The sequence below is a fragment of the Paramisgurnus dabryanus genome, chromosome 21 (assembly GCF_030506205.2).
Source record: "Paramisgurnus dabryanus chromosome 21, PD_genome_1.1, whole genome shotgun sequence".
Classification (NCBI taxonomy): Eukaryota; Metazoa; Chordata; class Actinopteri; order Cypriniformes; family Cobitidae; genus Paramisgurnus; species Paramisgurnus dabryanus.
Window position 1 is genome coordinate 33085992 of NC_133357.1, and position 22254 is coordinate 33108245.

General features: G+C 39.8%; 2 protein-coding genes across 4 annotated transcripts in view; both read left to right on the top strand.

Moving 5' to 3' along the window:
• Nucleotides 1–22254, top strand: part of aar2 (AAR2 splicing factor) — a 140242-nt gene that overhangs the window by 99431 nt on the left and 18557 nt on the right. The window lies entirely within an intron of this gene.
• LOC135772780 (E3 SUMO-protein ligase ZBED1-like) lies at nucleotides 11416–13923 on the top strand. Its single transcript, XM_065282310.2, has 2 exons — nucleotides 11416–12504; nucleotides 12904–13923. The coding sequence occupies exons 1-2, from the start codon at nucleotides 11652–11654 to the stop codon at nucleotides 13617–13619; spliced, it is 1569 nt and encodes a 522-aa protein (XP_065138382.2). The 5' UTR covers nucleotides 11416–11651; the 3' UTR covers nucleotides 13620–13923.

Below are 22254 nucleotides of genomic sequence, written 5' to 3' on the forward strand. Positions count from 1 at the left end.
TTTCAAAATGGCCGCTACTGTAATGGGTGGAGTCTTACTGTAAGGTATTAAAAACAATAAGCATGAGGAGAGCAATCACGTGTACTAAGTAGAATTTTCATAGAGCAAATGGATCATGAGTTATAACCATTTGAACATTGAATTTTTGAGATGATGGTGGCGCTATAGAGTTACTGCTAGAGACCCCATTTTTGGCCAAATGACTATTTATGACCACCACTACAACTGTGCCAAATTTCATCATTTTCCTATATACGGTTCATAGGGCTGCCATAGACTCCCATTGGGGAAGATTAAGAAGAATAATACTAACAGAAACAATAGGTGCCACAGCACCATAGGTGCTTGGCCCCTAAATATAGCTGCAAGCAGCAACTCGGGGCCAAGCACCTTCAGCGCAAAAATTAGCACCAAAAGCATGCACACAAAACACAGCAAGCTCACAAATCACAGCAAGCTCACAAAGCACAGCAAGCACACAAAGCACAGCAAGCTCACCAAGCACACAAAGCACAGCCAGCACACAAAGCACAGCAGGCACACAAAGCACAGCAAGCACACAAAGCACAGCAAGCTCACAAAGCACAGCAAGCTCACAAAGCACAGCAAGCTCACAGAGCACAGCAAGCTCACAAAGCACAGCAAGCTCACAAAGCATAGCAAGCACACAAAGCACAGTAAGCTCACAAAACACAGCAAGCACACAAAGCATATCAAACACACAAAGCACAGCAAGCTCAAAAAGCACAACAAGCTCATAAAGCACAGCAAGCTCACCAAGCACAGCCAGCACACAAAGCACAGCCAGTACACAAAGCACAGCAAGCTCACATAGCACAGCAAGCACACAAAGCACAGCAAGCACACAAAGCACAGCAAGCACACAATGCACAGGAAGCTCACAAAGCACAGCAAGCACACAAAGCACAGCAAGCACACAAAGCACAGCAAGCACACAATGCACAGGAAGCACACAAAGCACAGCAAGCTCACATAGCACAGCAAGCACAGCAAGCACACAAAGCACAGCAAGCACACAAAGCACAGGAAGCTCACAAAGCACAGCAAGCACACAAAGCACAGCAAGCACCATAAAGTGCATCAAACACGCAAGGCTCAGGAATCACAGAGCAGAACCACCACAATGAAGCGCAACAACAGTAAACATGGAAAAATAGAACATATGTGAACTACAGACAGGTTGAGAAGAATTGATGAGGAAGAACAAAACATTAATAGAAAAACCTAATACATGACTCATGTGGGATTCGAACCCAAGAACTCAGAATCTCAATGCAGGTAATTAACTGGATGCGCCACTCAGTTGACACAGTTCATGGGGCAGCAGAAAAAGATTAGATATCTGCAAGGATTGACATATGTCAATCACCAAAAATGCAGAAAAGACACAGCAGAAGCAGAAATAACAGAAATACAATGAACATGAGCTCAAGTGAAATTGAAGACAAGCAGATCATTATGTATAGTAATGCTATACAATGTAATATACAGTCACATTAATTTGCTGTGACAAATAGACAACGTCACAGGCACGGTCACCTTTGGAGTGGTTTTTCTAAGAAAGAGAACATAATATCAAAAATCTGTTCAGTCATTTCTGTGCGGATTTCTTCAAACATTATACGAGCAGAACCTGGCAAAAAATAAACAAAATTTGTAAAAGGAGTAGCGAAAAAATCATATACCATATGCTTTACAATAACACATGAACAGAATGTTGGAAAATGACAAATGAGGTATCGTTGCAACCGGCATAAACCAGTGAATACAATTTCACAAAGAAATTAATATCAGACAAAGTATTCCGAAGTTATAAGCAGTTCCATAAGAACTGTTATAGTTTATTACCCCTAGGTGGCGCTGTACTCTGACTTCCCAGGTACCTTCAGGACATCATGTCAAAGCTCCTTACCAAATTTTGCGCGGATATCTCGAATAGTTAAAAAAATATAACAATTTATGTGAAATTTCAAAATGGCGGACAGGCGGTTTGGTCAAACCCGGCATAATACACATCGAAAGATGCGGCATGAGGTAAGCAATCCAAAGACATCAAGATCATAATTTTCTGACAAACAGTTCAGAAGTTATGGGCAAAAATAGCCTTTTTTCATATCTCATGACCCATAGGTGGCGCTGTCACCAAATTTGATATGGACCCCCAGTTCATGGTCCACATTAAGTGTACCAAATTTAATTTCAATTGATCAAAGAATGACTGAGGTACAGCTTCAGAACCATTTTTGCATCAACCTCGTTAAGTTCATGCATTTCTTTCTTTTGAACAAAGATAAATATCAAAATTCTGTTCAGTCATTTCTATGCGGCTCACTCCAAAGATCACCTGTGCCACATCTCATAACATTTTAATCAAATTTGAAGGAGGAGTAGCGAATAAACAAAATACTGTACATTTCAAAATGGCCGCTACTGTAATGGGAGGAGTCTTACTGTAAGCTATTAAAAGCAATAAATGTGAGAAGGGCAATCACGTGTACTAAGTAGTTTTTTCATAGTTCAAATGTATCACCAGTTATAACAGTTCGAACATTGAATTTTTGATCTGCTGGTGGCGCTATAGAGTTACTGCTAAAGACCCTATTTTTGGTCACATGACTTTTTAGGACCACCACTACAACTGTGCCAAATTTCATCATTCTACTACTTACGGTTCATAGGGCTGCCATAGACTCCCATTGGACAAGAGTAAGAATAATAATAATAATAATACTAACAATTGCAATAGGTGTCTCAGCACCTTCGGTGCTTGACCCCTAAATATAGCTGCAAGCAGCGATTCGGGGCCAAGCACCTTTAGCGCAATGAGCAACCAAAGCACAGCAAGCAACATAGAAGGTATCAATAACCCAATGCTCACTGACCACCCAAGGTGCATCAAGAACACAAAGCGCAGCAAGTACCCAAAGCGTTGCAATGACAGAGCTGAACCACCGCAGTGCAGAACAGCAACAGAAAACATGGCAAAAATAGAACATATGTGAACTACAGACAGGTCAAGAAGAATAGGTGGGAAAGAACAAAACTTTAATAGAAGAAACTAACACCTGCCTCAGGCTGGATTCAAACCCATGAACTCAGGATCTCTATGCATACGACTTAGACAGATGTGCCACTCAGTAGACACAGCTCAAGGAGCAGCAGAAAAGAGCTTACATGCCATACAAAGAATTCAGAAGTTATAAGCAGTTCTATAAGAACTGTTATAGTTTATAACCCCTAGGTGGCGCTATTCTCTGATTTCTTCAGGACATCATACCGAAGCTCCCTACCGATTTTTGCCCCGATATATCCGATACTTCAAAAGTTATAGCAAATTATCACAAATTTCAAAATGGCGGACAGGCGATTCGGTCAAAGCCGGCATAATACATATCGACAGATGCGGCATGAGCCAAGGAATCCGTAGACACCACGATCATAATTTTCTGACAAACGATTCAGTAGATATGGGCAAAAATAGCCTTTTTTCATATCTCATGACCCATAGGTGGCGCTGTCACCAAATTTGGCATGGACCCACAGTTCATGGTCGACATGAAGTGTACCAAATTTCATCTCGATTGATCAAAGAATGACCGAGCTACAGCTTCAGAACCATTTTTGCGTCAATCTCGTTAAGTTCACGCATTAATAACTTTTGAATAAAAAAAAAAATCTAAATTCTGTTCAGTCATTTCTATGCGGCTGACTCCAAAGATCACCTGTGCCAACTCTCATAAGAATTGAACCACATTTGAAGGAGGAGTAGCGAAAAAACGAAATACTGTACATTTCAAAATGGCCGCTACTGTAATGGGTGGAGTCTTACTGTAAGGTATTAAAAACAATAAGCATGAGGAGAGCAATCACGTGTACTAAGTAGAATTTTCATAGAGCAAATGGATCACGAGTTATAACCATTTGAACATTGAATTTTTGAGATGATGGTGGCACTATAGAGTTACTGCTAGAGACCCCATTTTTGGCCAAATGACTATTTATGACCACCACTACAACTGTGCCAAATTTCATCATTTTCCTACATACGGTTCATAGGGCTGCCATAGACTCCCATTGGGGAAGCGGAAAAATAATAATAATAATACTAACAGAAACAATAGGTGCCACAGCACCATAGGTGCTTGGCCCCTAATAATAATACTAACAATTACAATAGGTGTCTCAGCACCTTCGGTGCTTGACCCCTAATTACAATAGGTGTCTCAGCACCTTCGGTGCTTGACCCCTAATAAAACTTAAGAAGAACAATAAGTGTGCTTTTGCAAGCACACTTAATAATAAGAATAACTAGAAAATGCATTTCGGGACGAACTGCAAAAGTGTGCTTGCTCTGGTGCGGTCACTAATGTGATTTGTGAAATGTAAAATTTTAGAATATTTTTTTATCTTGTGCATCCTTGTATTGGAAATCAAATCCTCGCATTGTGAAAGCATTGCTGAGACACACACACACACACACACACACACGCACGCACGCACGCGCACACACGCACGCACGCGCGCACACACACACACACACACACACACACACACACACACACACACACACACACACACACACACACAAATGTACACAGGCTTGTAACCAGGGGTGTTTCCAGCATTGAAGGACATCCGGGGCTTAGCCCAGACCATTTTATGTAAATACAGGGATCACTAGCCTACATCACCTGCTCTAGCTAGCCTAGAACCAATTATAATGGCTGTGCTGCACATCACACTCATTGAGAATTTAATTTATTTACTCACTTAAGTACACATAACCAAAAGTTTATAATATGGAACATTACATTGTTTTATGCAGTTTTGTCAATGCAATTATTTCACGACCTCTATTTAAACTACAATCGCCATCTTAATAACTGGCAAACATTAAGCTAGCTTCTAATAAGAGAAATTATACTTTTAGATTTCGTCAGGGCAGTTAAATCAGGTGTATGTTTGTCAGCGCGATACGCATACAGTGGTGCAGGTGCTGGGCTGTGAGCGATAGGCGATTAACTGTAAATCGTTTAAATTGCACTCTTGTGTGAGAACGATGACTCACATAATATTTGAGCCTTTGGGAGCCTTTGTCTGCTTTGAACTTCGGAGAAACGCCAGCTAGTTCACAAAAAATGTTTCCTTTATTAAGACGTCTAATGTCATTGTGGATAAGCAAGTCATAATTGAGCCGACATATCAGACAACAACTGTTGGAAAAGGAGTTGTTATTGTAAGCTGGAAATACAATAAATAAAGTTAAAACAGCCATAGAGTCTGTGGTCTCTTAACTCGCCACTGTCAGTCTTCGCATCTTGACGCGGGCAGACCAAAGCGCGAATACACGTGAAGGGGTGACTCGCGCTCTGCATTTCATGCAAAAGATGCACGGACATCAAGATTGCGACCCTGTCCTTTTGCTTTCCATGTGAAATCAATGCTTCGCTGAGTGATTGACAGCATAATGCAATCGTGTTCCCGTTAGTTAAGCATACGATTTAGATATATAGCTTTTCTTATCTGAAGATTATGTAAATGGCATATACGCAGTCTTCTTGCTGTGGCAAGCTGTGTTTTAATGTGTCATACATTTCTCAAAGTCATGACTGTTTAAATACACTTGGCATAACATGCATGATTTAAGGTAAAGTGACACTTTTTCGCGTCAATTCACAATCATTTAAACCATGCAGCTGTTATAGAGCCGATGCCAAGCGATCACTGTTACGCGAGGACGCGAAACTGACGCGTCTTTACAAACTAATACATTTACAATGTATTACATTGATGAAAAAGGGAATTAAACTTGTCATGCAATATATTACTGAAATAAAAGAAAGGGTTTTACGTCTGAATCCCCGAAACATACCTGTATGTGAGACTGCACGTTCTCCAGAGAGCTCGCGTTGATTCACGCCTTCAGAATATAAAATCCATTTGCAGTTTTGTAAACAAACGTATATGAGAAATATTAATATTCCATCGGATTTAGTATCAAATAATCCTCAGTATATATAGTTTTCAATAGGCACGGACTTAGTTTGGGTCTAGTCACGTGTGAAGGCAAGGCAATTAAACACGCTTGGGCTGCCCTCTAGTGGTAAAAGCTAATGACATTTTTATTTTTACACAGGTTTTAATTGGACATTTTAAAGTGGAAATAACATAATATAGACATGTTTCTGCAATATTTTTTTATCTTGGGCATCTTCACATTGGAGTCAAGAGTTCATATAAAATTTTTGGTTAATAAATGTTACAGACATATTGAGATTTGAACTACTTCCTGTTTGGCGACTACGCCATAAGTATATTTTGGTCTGTGATGGGCAAATGCTTCCGAAAATCAAAAATCCTTCTAGTAACTTTTGTGAGGCTCGGTCCAAGGATCGTGTACGTGGAATTTCACGAAGTTTCGACAAAATTTGTGACCTGTGAAACTTTTTTAAGGTTTTGTGTTCTATCCAATATGGTGGCCGAACGACATGGATCTGTGACTTCATCTTCTCAAGCAACTTACACCGGTACTGCCCGAACATTTTAAAGTTTGAACGGCGTCTCTGAGTCAAACGGTCTGGTCGCTAGAGCTGACACAAAAAATCTACCCGGGAATAATAATAATAAGAAGAAGAAGAAGAATAAAACTTAAGAAGAACAACAAGTGTGCTTTTGCAAGCACACTTAATAATAAGAATAATAAAACTTAAAAAGAACAACAAGTGTGCTTTTGCAAGCACACTTAATAAAACTTAAGAAGAACAACAAGTGTGCTTTTGCAAGCACACTTAATTAGAATTGTAATTTAAATAATTTAAATTTTGGGTGAACAATCCCTTTAATGTGCTCTATTTTCACACACTAGTTTTGTACATAATATACCAAAAATTCTTCTTTAGTACTTAAAGCTCCACTGTGTACTTTTTTGAGTTAATTCTTAGCAAAAACCCATGTTTTCTTTCAAAAGTATGTGCTCATTTATGTGTAATTACTTCCACCCACTAATCAAAGTATTCTCGCAAGTGTAGAATCTGCTATTTAAAATACATACGGTCGAGTCGCTTGACTGGCTGAATCCATGTTGTGCTCAGTTCACAGCTCACCCCTTGCTTTTGAAATGCATAGAGAAGCTACGGTAGCCACCACCAGACAAACATGTCATGATTGGAGACAACGTAATAAAAAAGTTTGTCCGTTAAGACTGTAGAAACATGGTGGCACAAAATGGCGACTTCCATGGAGGGGGACCCTCGGTGTATGTACATAAAAACGTCTCATTCTAAAGTAATAAAAACATAACGGTTCATTATGAAAGGTCTTTATACACCCCTGATAATATAGTTTTGTATATTATTTTGCATTTCTGTCAAGAGATCCTTCTAAAAATTACACACTGCACCTTTAATGTAGGCCAGAGTTCACATCACCAAAAGCAGCAGATAAAAGCTGCATTTTATTGATCATAAGCTCATTTTTAAAATAAGCGATAGGAAAGCGCGACAGCAGCACTGATAGCCTAATATCATTGCATTTCTTTACTATTTATGAATATGATTGTGTGTTGAGCGTCTACGACAGGGCTGTTCAATTAGTGTGTCATGGGGGCCAGAGTTATATCAGTGATGATGACTACATATACATTTAAACATACTCATGTTGTATTTTGAAACTGTATAACAACAAAATCAGTGCATTGTACAATATACTTTTTCTACAAACATGTATTTTCAAACTGCATACAACAAAACTTGTGCATTGTAATATGACCACGTAGGCTTTATCTACATCCAGACATGTTCGTATTTTGTATTTTAAAACTGCATAACAACATAAGTGCATTGTTAGATAACCGAGTAAGCTTTATTCTACATTTATAGGGGTAAATAAGAGCCATATCACACTCATTGAGAATTTAATTTATTTACTCACTTAAGTACACATAACCAAAAGTTTGTTATATGGAACATCACATTGTTTTATGCAGTTTTGTCAATGCAATTATTTCACGACCTCTATTTAAACTACAACCGCCATCTTAATAACTGGCAAACATTAAGCTAGCTTCTAATAAGAGAAATTATACTTTTAGATTTCGTCAGGGCAGTTAAATCAGGTGTATGTTTGTCAGCGCGATACGCATACAGTGGTGCAGGTGCTGGGCTGTGAGCGATAGGCGATTAACTGTAAATCGTTTAAATTGCACTCTTGTGTGAGAACGATGACTCACATAATATTTGAGCCTTCTGGAGCCTTTGTCTGCTTTGAACTTCGGAGAAACGCCAGCTTGTTCACAAAAAACGTTTCCTTTATTAAGACGTCTAATGTCATTGTGGATAAGCAAGTCATAATTGAGCCGACATATCAGACAACAACTGTCAGAAAAGGAGTTGTTATTGTAAGCTGGAAATACAATAAATAAAGTTAAAACAGCCATAGAGTCTGTGGTCTCTTAACTCGCCACTGTCAGTCTTCGCATCTTGACGCGGGCAGACCAAAGCGCGAATACACGTGATGGGGTGACTCGCGCTCTGCATTTCATGCAAAAGATGCACGCACATCAAGATTGCGACCCTGTCCTTTTGCTTTCCATGTGAAATCAATGCTTCGCTGAGTGATTGACAGCATAATGCAATCGTGTTCCCGTTAGTTAAGCATAGGATTTAGATATATAGCTTTTCTTATCTGAAGATTATGTAAATGGCATATACGCAGTCTTCTAGCTGTGGCAAGCTGTGTTTTAATGTGTCATACATTTCTCAAAGTCATGACTGTTTAAATACACTTGGCATAACATGCATGATTTAAGGTAAAGTGACACTTTTTCGCGTCAATTCACAATCATTTAAACCATGCAGCTGTTATAGAGCCGATGCCAAACGATCACTGTTACGCGAGGACGCGAAACTGACGCGTCTTTACAAACTAATACATTTACAATGTATTACATTGATGAAAAAGGGAATTAAACTTGTCATGCAATATATTACTGAAATAAAAGAAAGGGTTTTACGTCTGAATCCCCGAAACATACCTGTATGTGAGACTGCACGTTCTCCAGAGAGCTCGCGTTGATTCACGCCTTCAGAATATAAAATCCATTTGCAGTTTTGTAAACAAACGTATATGAGAAATATTAATATTCCATCGGATTTAGTATCAAATAATCCTCAGTATATATAGTTTTCAATAGGCACGGACTTAGTTTGGGTCTAGTCACGTGTGAAGGCAAGGCAATTAAACACGCTTGGGCTGCCCTCTAGTGGTAAAAGCTAATGACATTTTTATTTTTACACAGGTTTTAATTGGACATTTTAAAGTGGAAATAACATAATATAGACATGTTTCTGCAATATTTTTTTATCTTGGGCATCTTCACATTGGAGTCAAGAGTTCATATAAAATTTTTGGTTAATAAATGTTACAGACATATTGAGATTTGAACTACTTCCTGTTTGGCGACTACGCCATAGGTATATTTTGGTCTGTGATGGGCAAATGCTTCCGAAAATCAAAAATCCTTCTAGTAACTTTTGTGAGGCTTGGTCCAAGGATCGTGTACGTGGAATTTCGTGAAGTTTCGACAAAATTTGTGACCTGTGAAACTTTTTTAAGGTTTTGTGTTCTATCCAATATGGTGGCCGAACGACATGGATCTGTGACTTCATCTTCTCAAGCAACTTACACCGGTACTGCCCGAACATTTTAAAGTTTGAACGGCGTCTCTGCGTCAAACGGTCTGGTCGCTAGAGCTGACACAAAAAATCTACCCGGGAATAATAATAAGAATAAGAAGAAGAAGAAGAAGAAGAAGAAGAAGAAGAAGAAGAAGAAGAAGAAGAAGAAGAAGAAAACTTAAGAAGAACAACAAGTGTGCTTTTGCAAGCACACTTAAATATATGTTAATTTATGTTCTGTTCATTTAACCACTGTGGGCGCTTGTAAAACTGCAGTGTTAAATGTAATGCAGTCAAAAATTTGGGTGCACCTAACTTTTGTGCTGGTGCACCAATGCAAAAAGTTAGTGTAGAGCCCTGCACTTTGAGCACTCGCCACAGATTCTCAATAGGATTGAGGTCTGGGCTCTGTGCGGGCCACTCCAGGACCTTGGTTTTGGTATACTTGAGGAACTCTAGTACCCATTTCATTGTATGCTTTGGGTCATTGTCTTGTTGGAAGACCCAGCGACGACCTAAGCTACGAGCAGATTTTTTTATATTATCCCTCAAAATGTCAACAAAATAAGCTTTTTGTCATGATGCCATGCGCCGAACAAGGCTCCCTGTGGCTGAGGCAAGATTTCCCGCGCATGTCTCCCACAACAGTCTCAGACAATGTGTTTTAATTTGACCCACGCGTTAGGGGTGCAACGGATCACAAAACTCACGGTTCGGATCACATTACGGTTTTTGAGGCACGGATCATTTTTCGGATCAGCAAAAAAAAGGATGAGAAAATTCTAATGACAAATCAAGAAATTACAAACATTTATAAAAAATAACAAAGTTGCACATTAAGTTAGGTCTAAAATCATTAGTTACAGAAATCATATGAATAATAACACTGCATTTATTGAATTAATTAAATGTAATTATTATTTTTCAGAAGTGATTCTCTTTGTCTTGGGTTGTTTGATTAACATTAATGACACAGACTTAAGTAGGTCAATTGAACTTACTGTCTCTTTAAGAAATATGCACAGACTGCATATCTCTCCGTGTGTGCACTACTGAGTCCCCTTAAACGAGCGCACACACACAGACAGAGGGCGAATTACAAACGGCGCAGCATCACAGTCGTCCCACATAAAAACGTTACGTTGTTTTTCATTGCACTATTAGCCAAGTGTATTTTAATACACAACAGTATGAGAGAGAGTAGCGCAACTCTCTGAAGTTATCACATCAAGAGTTCTGATCTTTTATGGATGATTACGTCTGACTAGGGCTGGACCGGACGCATTTAACTACACGTGCGTTTTTGCGTAAAGTAAACTTTACGCAAAGTTTTACGCAAAGTTTTACCGTGGGCGTGATCCGTACGGATCAACTGCGATCCGTTACACCACTACCACGTGTGCAGCTTGTGTCTCTCAATGCTTATGAAATACTCACGGTTTCCCAGACGATTTGATTCTTTACCGAGAACCGTAATGCTATATATATATATATATATATATAGCATTAGGCTACATCCCTGACAGGGATTCCCTGGCTCTGATGTAGGCCTATCTGTGTTTGATGGTCAAAACACAGACCATCTTTTGTGTTGTTATTGTTTTGGCGTGAGGTAAAAGTTAATAAAACTAAATTTATATACTTTTTTCTATTTAATCTTGCGGTACAAGCACTCGCTTACTGGACTTTGTTTTTGTCACTACTAGATAAAACAGTTTTTAATAAGTGCCAGTAGTGCTGGGCGGTAAACTGGTTCAAATCGAAAACCAGTTTTGTTTTTCGTTACGATTTAAATTTGTAATAAACCGCTATACCAGTGTATTTAATTACACGACGTTCGGAACTAACTTTACGCTCCGCCGCGCGACACTGTTTCAGACGGACCCTTTACAATGTTGCACTTCCTTAGCAGCGACGAGTGGACGAGCAGTGCTCGGGTGTTATGTTACAGTGAAGATGGATGCTGAACATGAAACAGAAGAACTTGTGCCAAAAAAAGGAGCCGGGTCTGTTGTTTGGAGGTTTTTTGGTTTCCAAAAATCCGACGTCGACCAAACAACCATTTTATGCAAGTGCTGTCGGGCTAAAATTCAAGCCAAAGGCGGCAACACGAGCAATTTGCTCCAGCACCTTAGCCGCAAGCACGTCTTGGAATATCAAGAATGTATGATATTAAAGTCTGCGCCCTCCTCATCAGCAGGTAACACGGGGAAACCAAAAGAAAAGTCTAGCCAAATGTCACTTACAGACGTGTTCGCTAGAGGGACTTTCTACGACAGAAAAAGCAAACGGTGGATCGAGATTACAAACTCGATCACTAACCACATTGCCAAAGACATGGTCCCGCTTATTACAGTCGAAAAAGACGGTTTTAAGCAGATGATAAAGACGCTGGATCCGAGGTATGAAATGCAGAGCAGAAAGTACTTTAGCCAAGTTGCTATCCCCAACTTGTACCAAAAGCACAGAGCTACGCTCGAAACAGACCTGGCAACCGTCCACCACTTCGCAGCAACGACTGATTTGTGGTCCAGTCGCACTATGGAGCCTTATCTGAGCCTTACGGTTCACTTTATAAGTGAAGAATGGGTGTTGCAAAGTCATTGTTTGCAGACAAGCTACTTTCCTAATGACCATACTGGAGAGTTTCTTGCAGCAGGCCTGAAAGAGGCATTTGATTCCTGGGGACTTTCGGAGCAGAAGCTAGTGGCCATCACTACAGACAGTGGAGCCAACATCAAGAAGGCTATTGAACTGAACAATTGGACAAGACTCCAGTGCTTTGGTCACAGGCTTCATCTAGCCATAGGTAAGCAATAGTTATTAGTGAACTATACTTGATAGCTGTAAAATGATATAAGAAATTTTCTGTTCATTATTATAATTATTTTTATAATTTATTTATTAAATTGCATTTATTAATAATAATGATTATGATGATAATAATAATAATAACAATAATAATTAAGAAAATAAAATGATGATAATGATTTGATAACAATACTCATAAAAATGATGATGATAATAATAATATCATTATTATTATTATTATTATTATTATTATTATTATTATTATTATTATATCATCATCATCATCATTATTATGAGTATTGGAATCATTCATTTGGTTTGGGGCTAAAGTAAAATCAATGTTTTAATTAACATTAGGAAAAGTGAACTAATATATAATTATTTGCAATTTTTTCAGAGACAGCTATGAAAGATGACCGCATACAACGTGCAGTAGGTGTCTGCAAAAGAATTGTGTCAGCCTTCTCATACTCTTGGAAGAAAAGGAGGGACCTGGCTATTGTTCAGAACGATCTGGGTCTTCCAAAGCATGTGCTCACAACTGAGATGCCTACAAGGTGGGGATCGCGTCAAATGATGATTAAAAGAGTACTTGAGCAAGAGAGGGCCATTAGTCAGCTTCTAAAAGCTGACAAGAAATCAAGGCACTTGGTCCTTAGCTGGCAAGATGTAGATGTCCTAGAAGAGATAGTGCTACTAATAAAGGCTCAACAGGACACACTCTCAGGGGCTGCTGGTGCAGCAGAAGCAGAGCCTGTTCCTCCTCCTGAGGAAAAAAGAAAAAAGACTTTGGCCAGCTTTTTCAAAAGGCAGAGCACCACCAGCAACAGCACACTCGCAGTGCCAGACGACCAAAGCATCAGAATGGAGCTGACAGTCTATTTACAGACCACAGAGGTTGACAGTGATACAGATCCTTTAGACTGGTGGAGATGCCATCAGACAAATTTCCCTCGCATTGCCAAGCTAGCTCAGCAGTATTTATGCATCCCTGCCACCAGTGCTCCATCTGAGAGAGTTTTCAGCACTGGTGGCAACATTGTCACTTGCCACAGGGCCGCACTCAAACCAGATGCTGTGGACCGTCTCGTTTTCCTGGCAAAAAATTTGTAAATGTTGAAATGTGTGATTATTGTTTACATTTATACAGGATAATAATCCTGTGAGCCAAGTTGCAGTTGTACTTTATATTTATTTTATATGTTCTGGTTTTAAAGCAATACTTTTGAAGGAATAACTAATGCAAGTTGCATAATTTTATTTTTGTAGACCTCAAAAGCAATGCAAGACAAGTTAATATTTACTTGAATAAACGTAATGTAACTGGGCTTGTACTTGAAGAAAAAGTATTTTAAGTTAATTTAAGTGGACTTGTTCTTATTTTGTTGTTCAAAATAAAATATCAAAATAAATGTTCTGTATTTTGACAGGAATTGTCTTTGCATTCTGATCCTCAGTTCATTAGAATCATGACTGGCTCTTATTTGTAAACAACAGCATAATTTTCTGGGGCCATGCAAGCCTGTATTACTACTACCATTGTGGAATTATTTTACAATATTCACTTATGACAGTAAAATAGACCATCCTCAATTTACTGCAGTAATTCCTTTCTCAACCAGCAGAAAATGCATTTAACACCTGACTATGCATGAAAAAAAAAACGTAAAAAAACGAAAACCGGCATAATTTTGAAAAAAACCTTGATGTTCATTTTTGGTCAAACCGCCCAGCACTAAGTGCCAGAGAGATGTTTTTTACATGCTGCTTATAAATATATCAGTGGCGATATCTCACAACGTGTTTTAATAGTCGCGTCACGCAAAAATAAATGATCAAGAGTCCAGATGTAAAAGCTGCAATGCTTACCTGCAGTTCCACGGTGGTTTTGCGTACTATTATTTGGAAGGAGAGAAGCTTCAGAGAAAATTATTGTTTTCATTGCTTTATTCCAAGTGTATGTTACGCATCCACACTATTTGACATCATTGCACTTAAGTTTACATCCAAGAGAGCTGATCTTCAACGGAATTATCATTTTTGATTGGGATTCACAGACTGATTCACTTATTGAGTGAACTTATTGAGACACACGGAGAGTGTTTAAAAACAGCGTGTCTGTGTGTGTCCATGGAGCTTGTCCAGTCAGAGATGAGCGAATGACTCGCGCACGTTTAAAGAAGCCATTACGGTTCTTGGTAAAAAATCAAATCGTCCCGTTATCCTCCCATGTTTCGGGACACACGTGCACCACAGTGCACAGTGTTTGATTCGACCACGCATTTCTAATATAGTTTGGTGAAAAACAAGGCATAAAACCGCTAATGTATTCAATTCAATTCAATTCAATTCAATTTTATTTATATAGCGCTTTTCACAATAGTCAATTGTTTCAAAGCAGCTTTACATAAATAGAAGCAGTGAAAAGCACAGAAAAACGACAGATAACACAACAAAATACAAAATAAATTTGCTGCGGCTATGACTCAATATTATAAGTGCACGTATTACTAAAGCAACGTCTAGAAGAGGAAGCTAAGTAAAGCCCAAAAAGGCTGCCTCCCCGGGGTGAAAAACCCCCTAGGAGAAAAAAAACCCCAGTGCTTTTATCCGAGGAAAAATAAGTCCTAGGAGGGAAAAACCCTTGGGAGAACGGATAAGGAGATTTAGCAGAGATTAAGCGGGTTCTGCCGGTGATCGTTGGTCAGGCATCAGCTGGGCATCACGTTGAAGGACGGCCAGTAGATCAGAGGTGTGCCGACTTTCACATCTACCGGGACTGGGTCTGTTTGTCTCGTTGTCCTCGGGTCGAGGACAAGACAGGGAGAGAAAAACAAAATCGTATTAGCGTAGCGGCCGTTCATATGTATTGAAGTGTCACACAGTGGATGTGGTTTAACTCAGCTTCGTTCCAGACAGACTAACTATTGTGGCATAATTATATTATCTACAGTTTAGGATTTAGCAAATTGGGGGCCCAATGCGAGGGTATATATGGTAAATAAGGGTCACCTTCCGATCTTTAAGAGAAAATGAAACCAGACGACCCGTTTGACTAAGGCCTAAAGCCCCACTGTCGTCGTTAATGCAGGTTCAGTGGCAAACGGGTCTATATTGTATACAATTTACAGGACCAGGCGAAAACGCCAAAAACGTCGCAACCCGACTATACGTGCTAACCCGTTTGACTAAGGCCGGAAGCCCCACTGTCGTCGTTAATGCAGGTTCAGTGGCAAACGGGTATGTATGGCATACTATTCACAAGAAACATGAAAGCGCGAAAAACCCAACCCGACCATACATACCAACCCGTTTGACTAAGGCTGGAGGCCCCACTGTCGTCGTTAATGCAGGTTCAGTGGCAAACGGGTCTGTATGGCATACTATTCATAAGACTTACGATAGCGCCAAAATCGCAACCCGACCATACGTGCCAACCCGTTTGACTAAGGCTGGAGGCCCCACTGTCGTCGTTAATGCAGATTCAGTGGCAAACGGGTCTGTATGGCATACTATTCAGAAGACACACGAAAGCGCGAAAAACGCAACCCGACCATACGTGCCAACCCGTTTGATTAAGGCTGGAGGCCCCACTGTCGTCGTTAATGCAGGTTCAGTGGCAAACGGGTCTGTATGGCATACTATTCACAAGACTTACGATAGCGCCAAAATCGCAACCCGACCATACGTGCCAAACCGTTTGACTAAGGCCGGAAGCCCCACTGTCGTCGTTAATGCAGGTTCAGTGGCAAACGGTGGCAAACTAATTAATGCAATTCATTTTAAGTGTTCATGCAGAAAAGGTTTTTATTTATTTATTTGGTTGGTCTGTGTTATGACCGTGAGTGCATTGTTCCGTGAAAATAACTATTGCGATTTAAGAACCTTTACTAGACAAATTATGCGAATGCTTTGTTGAAGAGAAAAGTTTTAAGTCTAGATTTAAAATTATCGACTGTGTCTGATTCTCGGACATCAGTTGGTAAATCATTCCAGAGCTTAGGGGCTAAGTAGGAAAAGGATCTTCCACTTTTAGACAGTTTTGATAGTCTAGGGATAATCAATAGACCAGCATTTTGCGACCGTAGTGTGTGTGATGGAATGTATTCTGATAGTAATTCTTTAAGATATGAGGGTGCTAAGCCATTTAAAGCTTTGTAGGTGATTAGTGATATTTTAAATTGAATGCGATATTTAACTGGTAGCCAGTGTAAAGATGCCAGAATTGGGCTTATGTGGTCATACTTCTTAGATCGAGTAAGTACCCTTGCAGAAGCGTTTTGAACTAGCTGAAGCTTGTTGACCTGATTTGAATGGCATCCCCCGAGTAGCGAGTTACAATAGTCTATTCTAGAGGTCATAAAAGCATGAATAAGCTTCTCTGCGTCAGATGTAGACAGCATATGGCGTATTTTTGAGATATTTCTAAGATGGAAGAATGCTGTGCGGCAGACGTTGGCGATGTGACTATCAAAGGATAAGTTGCTGTCGAACATCACACCTAAGTTCCTAACCGTGGAAGATGGCACCACAGTACAGCCATCTATGTGCAATTTGTAATCTGACATATTATGTTTGTAGCGATTTGGTTCAATAATAAGTATCTCTGTCTTATTGGAGTTGAGCTTAAGAAAGTTATGTGCCATCCAGTCACTAACATCGCTAATGCAGTCTTTTAGCTTAGAAAACGTGTGTGTTTCGCTGGGATGCGAGGAGATGTAAAGCTGAGTATCATCCGCATAGCAGTGAAAACTTATGTTATGTTTCCTGATAATGTCTCCTAGGGGTAACATGTATAACGAGAACAGGATAGGACCTAAAACTGATCCCTGCGGTACACCGTATTTAACCAGGGAGTGATATGACTCTTCCTCATTTACATAAACAAAGTGATAGCGATTGGTTAGATATGACCTAAACCAGGCTAGCGCCTGACCACTGATACCAACATAGTTTTCTAGTCTATTGAGTAAGATTGTGTGATCTATTGTGTCAAAGGCTGCACTAAGGTCTAGTAATATAAGAATTGAGATTTCACCACGATCGGATGTTAATAGGAGGTCATTTGTAACTCTAAGCAATGCTGTCTCTGTGCTATGGTGGGGCCTGAATCCTGATTGGAACTTTTCATATGTACTATTATTTGTCAAGAATGTGCGTAACTGGCTTGCCACTACCTTTTCTAATATTTTCGAAAGAAAAGGGAGATTTGAGATTGGTCTAAAGTTATTAAGTTCTCCTTGGTCAAGCTGTGGTTTTTTAATCAGTGGTTTAATAACTGCTAGTTTGAAAGCTGTTGGAACGTATCCTATTTCTAGCGATGAGTTAAAGATATTTAGAACCGGGGTTGACACTACAGGGAATACCTCTTTAAGTAGTTTTGTGGGAACGGGGTCTAATATAGAGGACGATGATTTGGATGATGTGACTAGTTTAGAGAGCTCATCTATTGTAGTAGGTTTAAATGAATCAAGATGTTCGTATGGTATTCTAGTGTTAAGTGAAATAATGGGTAGAGTGGTGGCTGCCTGGGTAGCTACGATGTTTTCCCTAATAGCCGAAATTTTGTTAGAAAAGAAGTTCATGAAGTCGTTACTATTGTGTTGAAGTTTACTATTGGTTTCTGTTTGTTCTTTGTTTCTAGTCAGTTTCGCAACTGTGCTAAAGAGGAAACGAGGGTTATTATGATTCTCATTTATAAGCTTGCTAAGATATGTAGATCTGGCGGTTTTAATAGCCTGTCTGTAGTGTTTAACACTCTGTTTCCATGCTGCACGCCATACTTCTAACTTTGTGCTTCTATAATTTCTTTCCATTTTTCTAGCTGCCTTTTTAAGGGCTGCGGTGTGATGGTCATACCATGGAGCTGGCGGTTTTTCTTTGAATCTCTTTTTTCGAATGGGAGCAACGGCATCCAATGTGTTAGAACAGATATTGTTTAGGTTTTCTATTACAATATCTAGATCGTCACAGTTATCTGCTACATGTTTCATTTGGGACAGGTCTGGAAGAGTGCTAATAAAGCTATCTTTAGTGGTGGAAATTATTGTTCTGGCTAGTCGGTAGCATGTTGTGGATTGAGTGATCCTATCTAGAAGTACAGTGTATGACACAAGGTAATGGTCAGAAACTGCATCACTCTGAGGTGATATTTCGACGTCATTAATATTGAGTCCGAGTGACAGAATTAAGTCTAATGTGTGCTTACGAGTATGCGTTGGCCCTGTCACGTTTTGTCTAATATTGAGAGAATTTAGAACATCCATAAACGCACGTCCTAATGCGTCTTTTGGGTTATCCACATGGACATTAAAATCATTTTTCTGAATCTACAGTGGCTACAAGCTCAGATAGGAAATCTGCTATTTCTTTAAAGCTCTACTGTGTACTTTATTGAGTTAATTCTTAACAAAAACCCATGTTTTCTTTCAAAAGTATGTGCTCATTCATGTGTAATTACTTCCCACCCACTAATGAAAGTATTCTCGTAACTGTAGAATCTGCTATTTAAAATGCATACCGTCGAAGCGCTCTCTGGCTGAATCCATGTTGTGCCTCCATCTTTGAAATACATTCGCCGAAGAGGGACATTCCTGAAATTCAAGCTCCGCCTTTCGCGCTTTCACTCTACACTCACGCTGGCTGCTGGCTGAAGCCTTCGGAGGTTGCATGTGTAGGCGGTATACGTCATCAAGACAGTCTTATTTCAGAATATTAACAATTATAAAGCTGCCAGTTATTCTTAGTTAATTGTAAATTGATGTAATATGCGTATGACTTGCGAATGTAATGCTCAGTTGATTTAAATAAACCAGGCTTGATGACGTATCCAGCCTGTGACCGCGTAGCTGAATCCTTCGGATTTTACAACAACCGCACACCGTGATGAACCTGCGATCTAATGCTTTGATTTGAAAGCCTGATGAGGACATATTCTCGAGGACATTAAAACAAGTCGCCAAGGATGCGAAACGGGGATTTTAAACGACAACGTGACAGGAAAAACATCAAGACCAAAGTCACTTTTGGAGTTAGTTTTCCAAGAGGGGGCTCAAGGGACACTGAAGTTGCACTTTCTATATTCTCCACAGGTAATTCAGCATATTCGTTTACATCTATACAGTCCATGTTGTAAACTTGAAGTTTTATAGTTCCTTGGCTAACTTTAGCATGATTATGCATAACACTTGTTAGTGTAAACATGCATGTGGTTTAATGTGTTCAAACCGACACACGCCGTCTCTCCGCCCATTTATGTAATCTGAGGTACTGAGATAAATGTTTTTCATCTTTTCTGACCTCTAGCACAAACACACGGTGACAGCGCTATTTTTAGCCTTTCATTGATAAAAGTGTCTGATCTGCGCGTCTTTCGTTTCATTTTACAAGCGTGTGAAAGTTGCGCGATCTTTTTTCACCAATATGAGAGAAAGCTCTTACATATACACGGACATGTAACGTTTAATTAAAACATAAGCATTGTACTTTGACATAATATTAATTCGCGTCCATTTAAACCCGTCATGGTTGCTTTTTGTATGTGATTTTAAGCGGACATATCATGACAATCAGACTTTTTTCATGTTAAACATAAATCTGTGTGCTTTGATGGATCACAGGCAAAGGACATTGCAAATTGTTCATTTTGTACTCATTGCTTTTGCTTTGTAGCTACTGGAAGCTATGTTAACCTTGGCATGACACGGCCGGGCCACCGTACGAGTTAAAACGCGTTCCGAATGGGGGGGGCTAGAAAGTATTATTCAGTTGCTTGTCATATAGACTTTCACCGCTAGATGGGAGTAGATCTTACACAGTGGAGCTTTAAGGAAATCTGCATGGTGGCCCGGTGGTCTATAGATTGTCGCTAAGGCAAAAGAAAGCTGTTTGTGGTTACGATCAGTTATTTCCATATTTAACAACATTAGTTCCAAAGATTTAAATTTTCGCTCAGATTTTTGGTTTACTTTAAAAATTGTGTTGTATATTGTAGCTACACCACCCCCTCTCCCTTTAATCGAGGTTCGTGTTTATAATAATAGTCTTGTGGGGTGGATTCATTTAAACTAATGTAGTCGTCTGCTTTAAGCCAGGTTTCTGTTAAACAGAGTGCATCTAAGTTTTGGTCTGTAATTATTTCATTGACAATAGGTTCTTTATTGGTAAGCGATCTAATGTTAAGAAGGCCGAATTTTAACATTCGAGATTCATCTGTTAATGTATTGTTTCCTAATTTTATATTAATCAGAGTTGTACCAGATGTAACAAGCGGTGCCCTGTATTTATTTGTTCGGGGAACAGATACAGTTGAAATGTGCTGATATTTCGGTAAGATTGACTCGAAGTGCTGGGATATAAGTGGTCTTGACATATCACGGCAGCTAACAGACGGACGGTTAAGCCGATCCGTCTGTTTCCTGACCTGGGTCCTGGATAGTCAGACTATACCAGAATTAAGACTATTGATCAGATTTCTAGTGAGTATAGCACTTCCTTCCGATGACGGATGAAGGCCATCTCGGGTTAGGAGGAATGGTCTTCCCCAGAAATGCTTCCAATTGTCTATAAACCCTACATTATGCTGAGGGCACCACTTTGACATCCATCCATTGAGAGACACTAATCTACTATGTGTTTCATCTCCCCGGTAGGCGGGGAGGGGACCAGAGCATATTACATTGTCTGACATTTTTTTTGCAATTTCACACATCTCCTTAATACTATCTTTGGTGATTTCCGACTGGCGGAGCCTGGTGTCATTCGTGCCGGCGTGAATAACAATCTTAGAAAACTTCCGCTTAGCATTAGCCAGCACTTTAAGTTTGGATCTAATGTCAGACGTTCTGGCTCCCGGTATACAGTCGACTATGGTGTTTGGTGCCTCAATGTTAGTGTTCCTGAGTATAGAATCTCCAATGACCAGGGCACTTTTAAAAGGTGTTTCAGCTGGTATACTCCTTAGGGGATCGAATCTGTTAGAAATTACCGTAACGTTATGGGTCTTAGATGGACGCCTTATATGACTATGCCGCCTGACAGTCACCCAGTTTGACCGCCGACTTGACTCTGATGACGGAACCGAGCCATGTGTATTTTGATAAACACTATGCGTGACGTCACAAACCGGATGTCAACAAACTGTTAGTGTATACACTGTATGGCTCTGAATAAGCTCTGCGTGTGTTTAGGTGAGAGTACCTGTCCAATCAACTCGAAGTATGCCAATCTGTTTCCAACAACACAGTTCCCCCTCACGTGTTTGTGTGTGGCGCAGACCGTTTACGCGGCAAGCGAAGGAGAAAAGACGCTAATAGAGGTCCCACCAGCTTTATTTAAGTCTACTGCAGCAGCGATGCTCAAGAAATGTGGACAAAACTGTAAAAGGCTTACTTTGTGGTCAGTGACTAACATCTTGGGCCCTATTTTAACGATCTGAAACGCAAGTGTGAAGCGAAAAATGCAAGTGACTTTGTGGGCGGATCTTGGGCGCTGTTGCTATTTTCCCGGCGGGAGAAATAACTCTTGCGCCAGGCGCAAATCAATAAGGGGTTGGTCTGAAGTAGGTTCATTATTCATAGGTGTGGTTTGGGCGTAACCTCAAATAAACCAATCAGAACGTCATCCAACATTCCCTTTAAACACAAGTGCGCAAGTTCCATGGCGGGTTGCTATTATTATGACGGATTTAACAGGCGCACGCCAGGGCGGTTCACAGCCGAGGAGACCGACGTACTTGTAAGAGCAATCA

What these genes read in the sequence shown, in the direction of transcription:
- LOC135772780 (XM_065282310.2), top strand. Translation starts at nt 11,652, where the DNA reads ATGGATGCTGAACATGAAACAGAAGAACTTGTGCCAAAAAAAGGAGCC. An exon ending in CAGGCTTCATCTAGCCATAG is followed by an intron (nt 12,505 to 12,903) that starts GTAAGCAATAGT and finishes CAATTTTTTCAG; the next exon opens with AGACAGCTATGAAAGATGAC.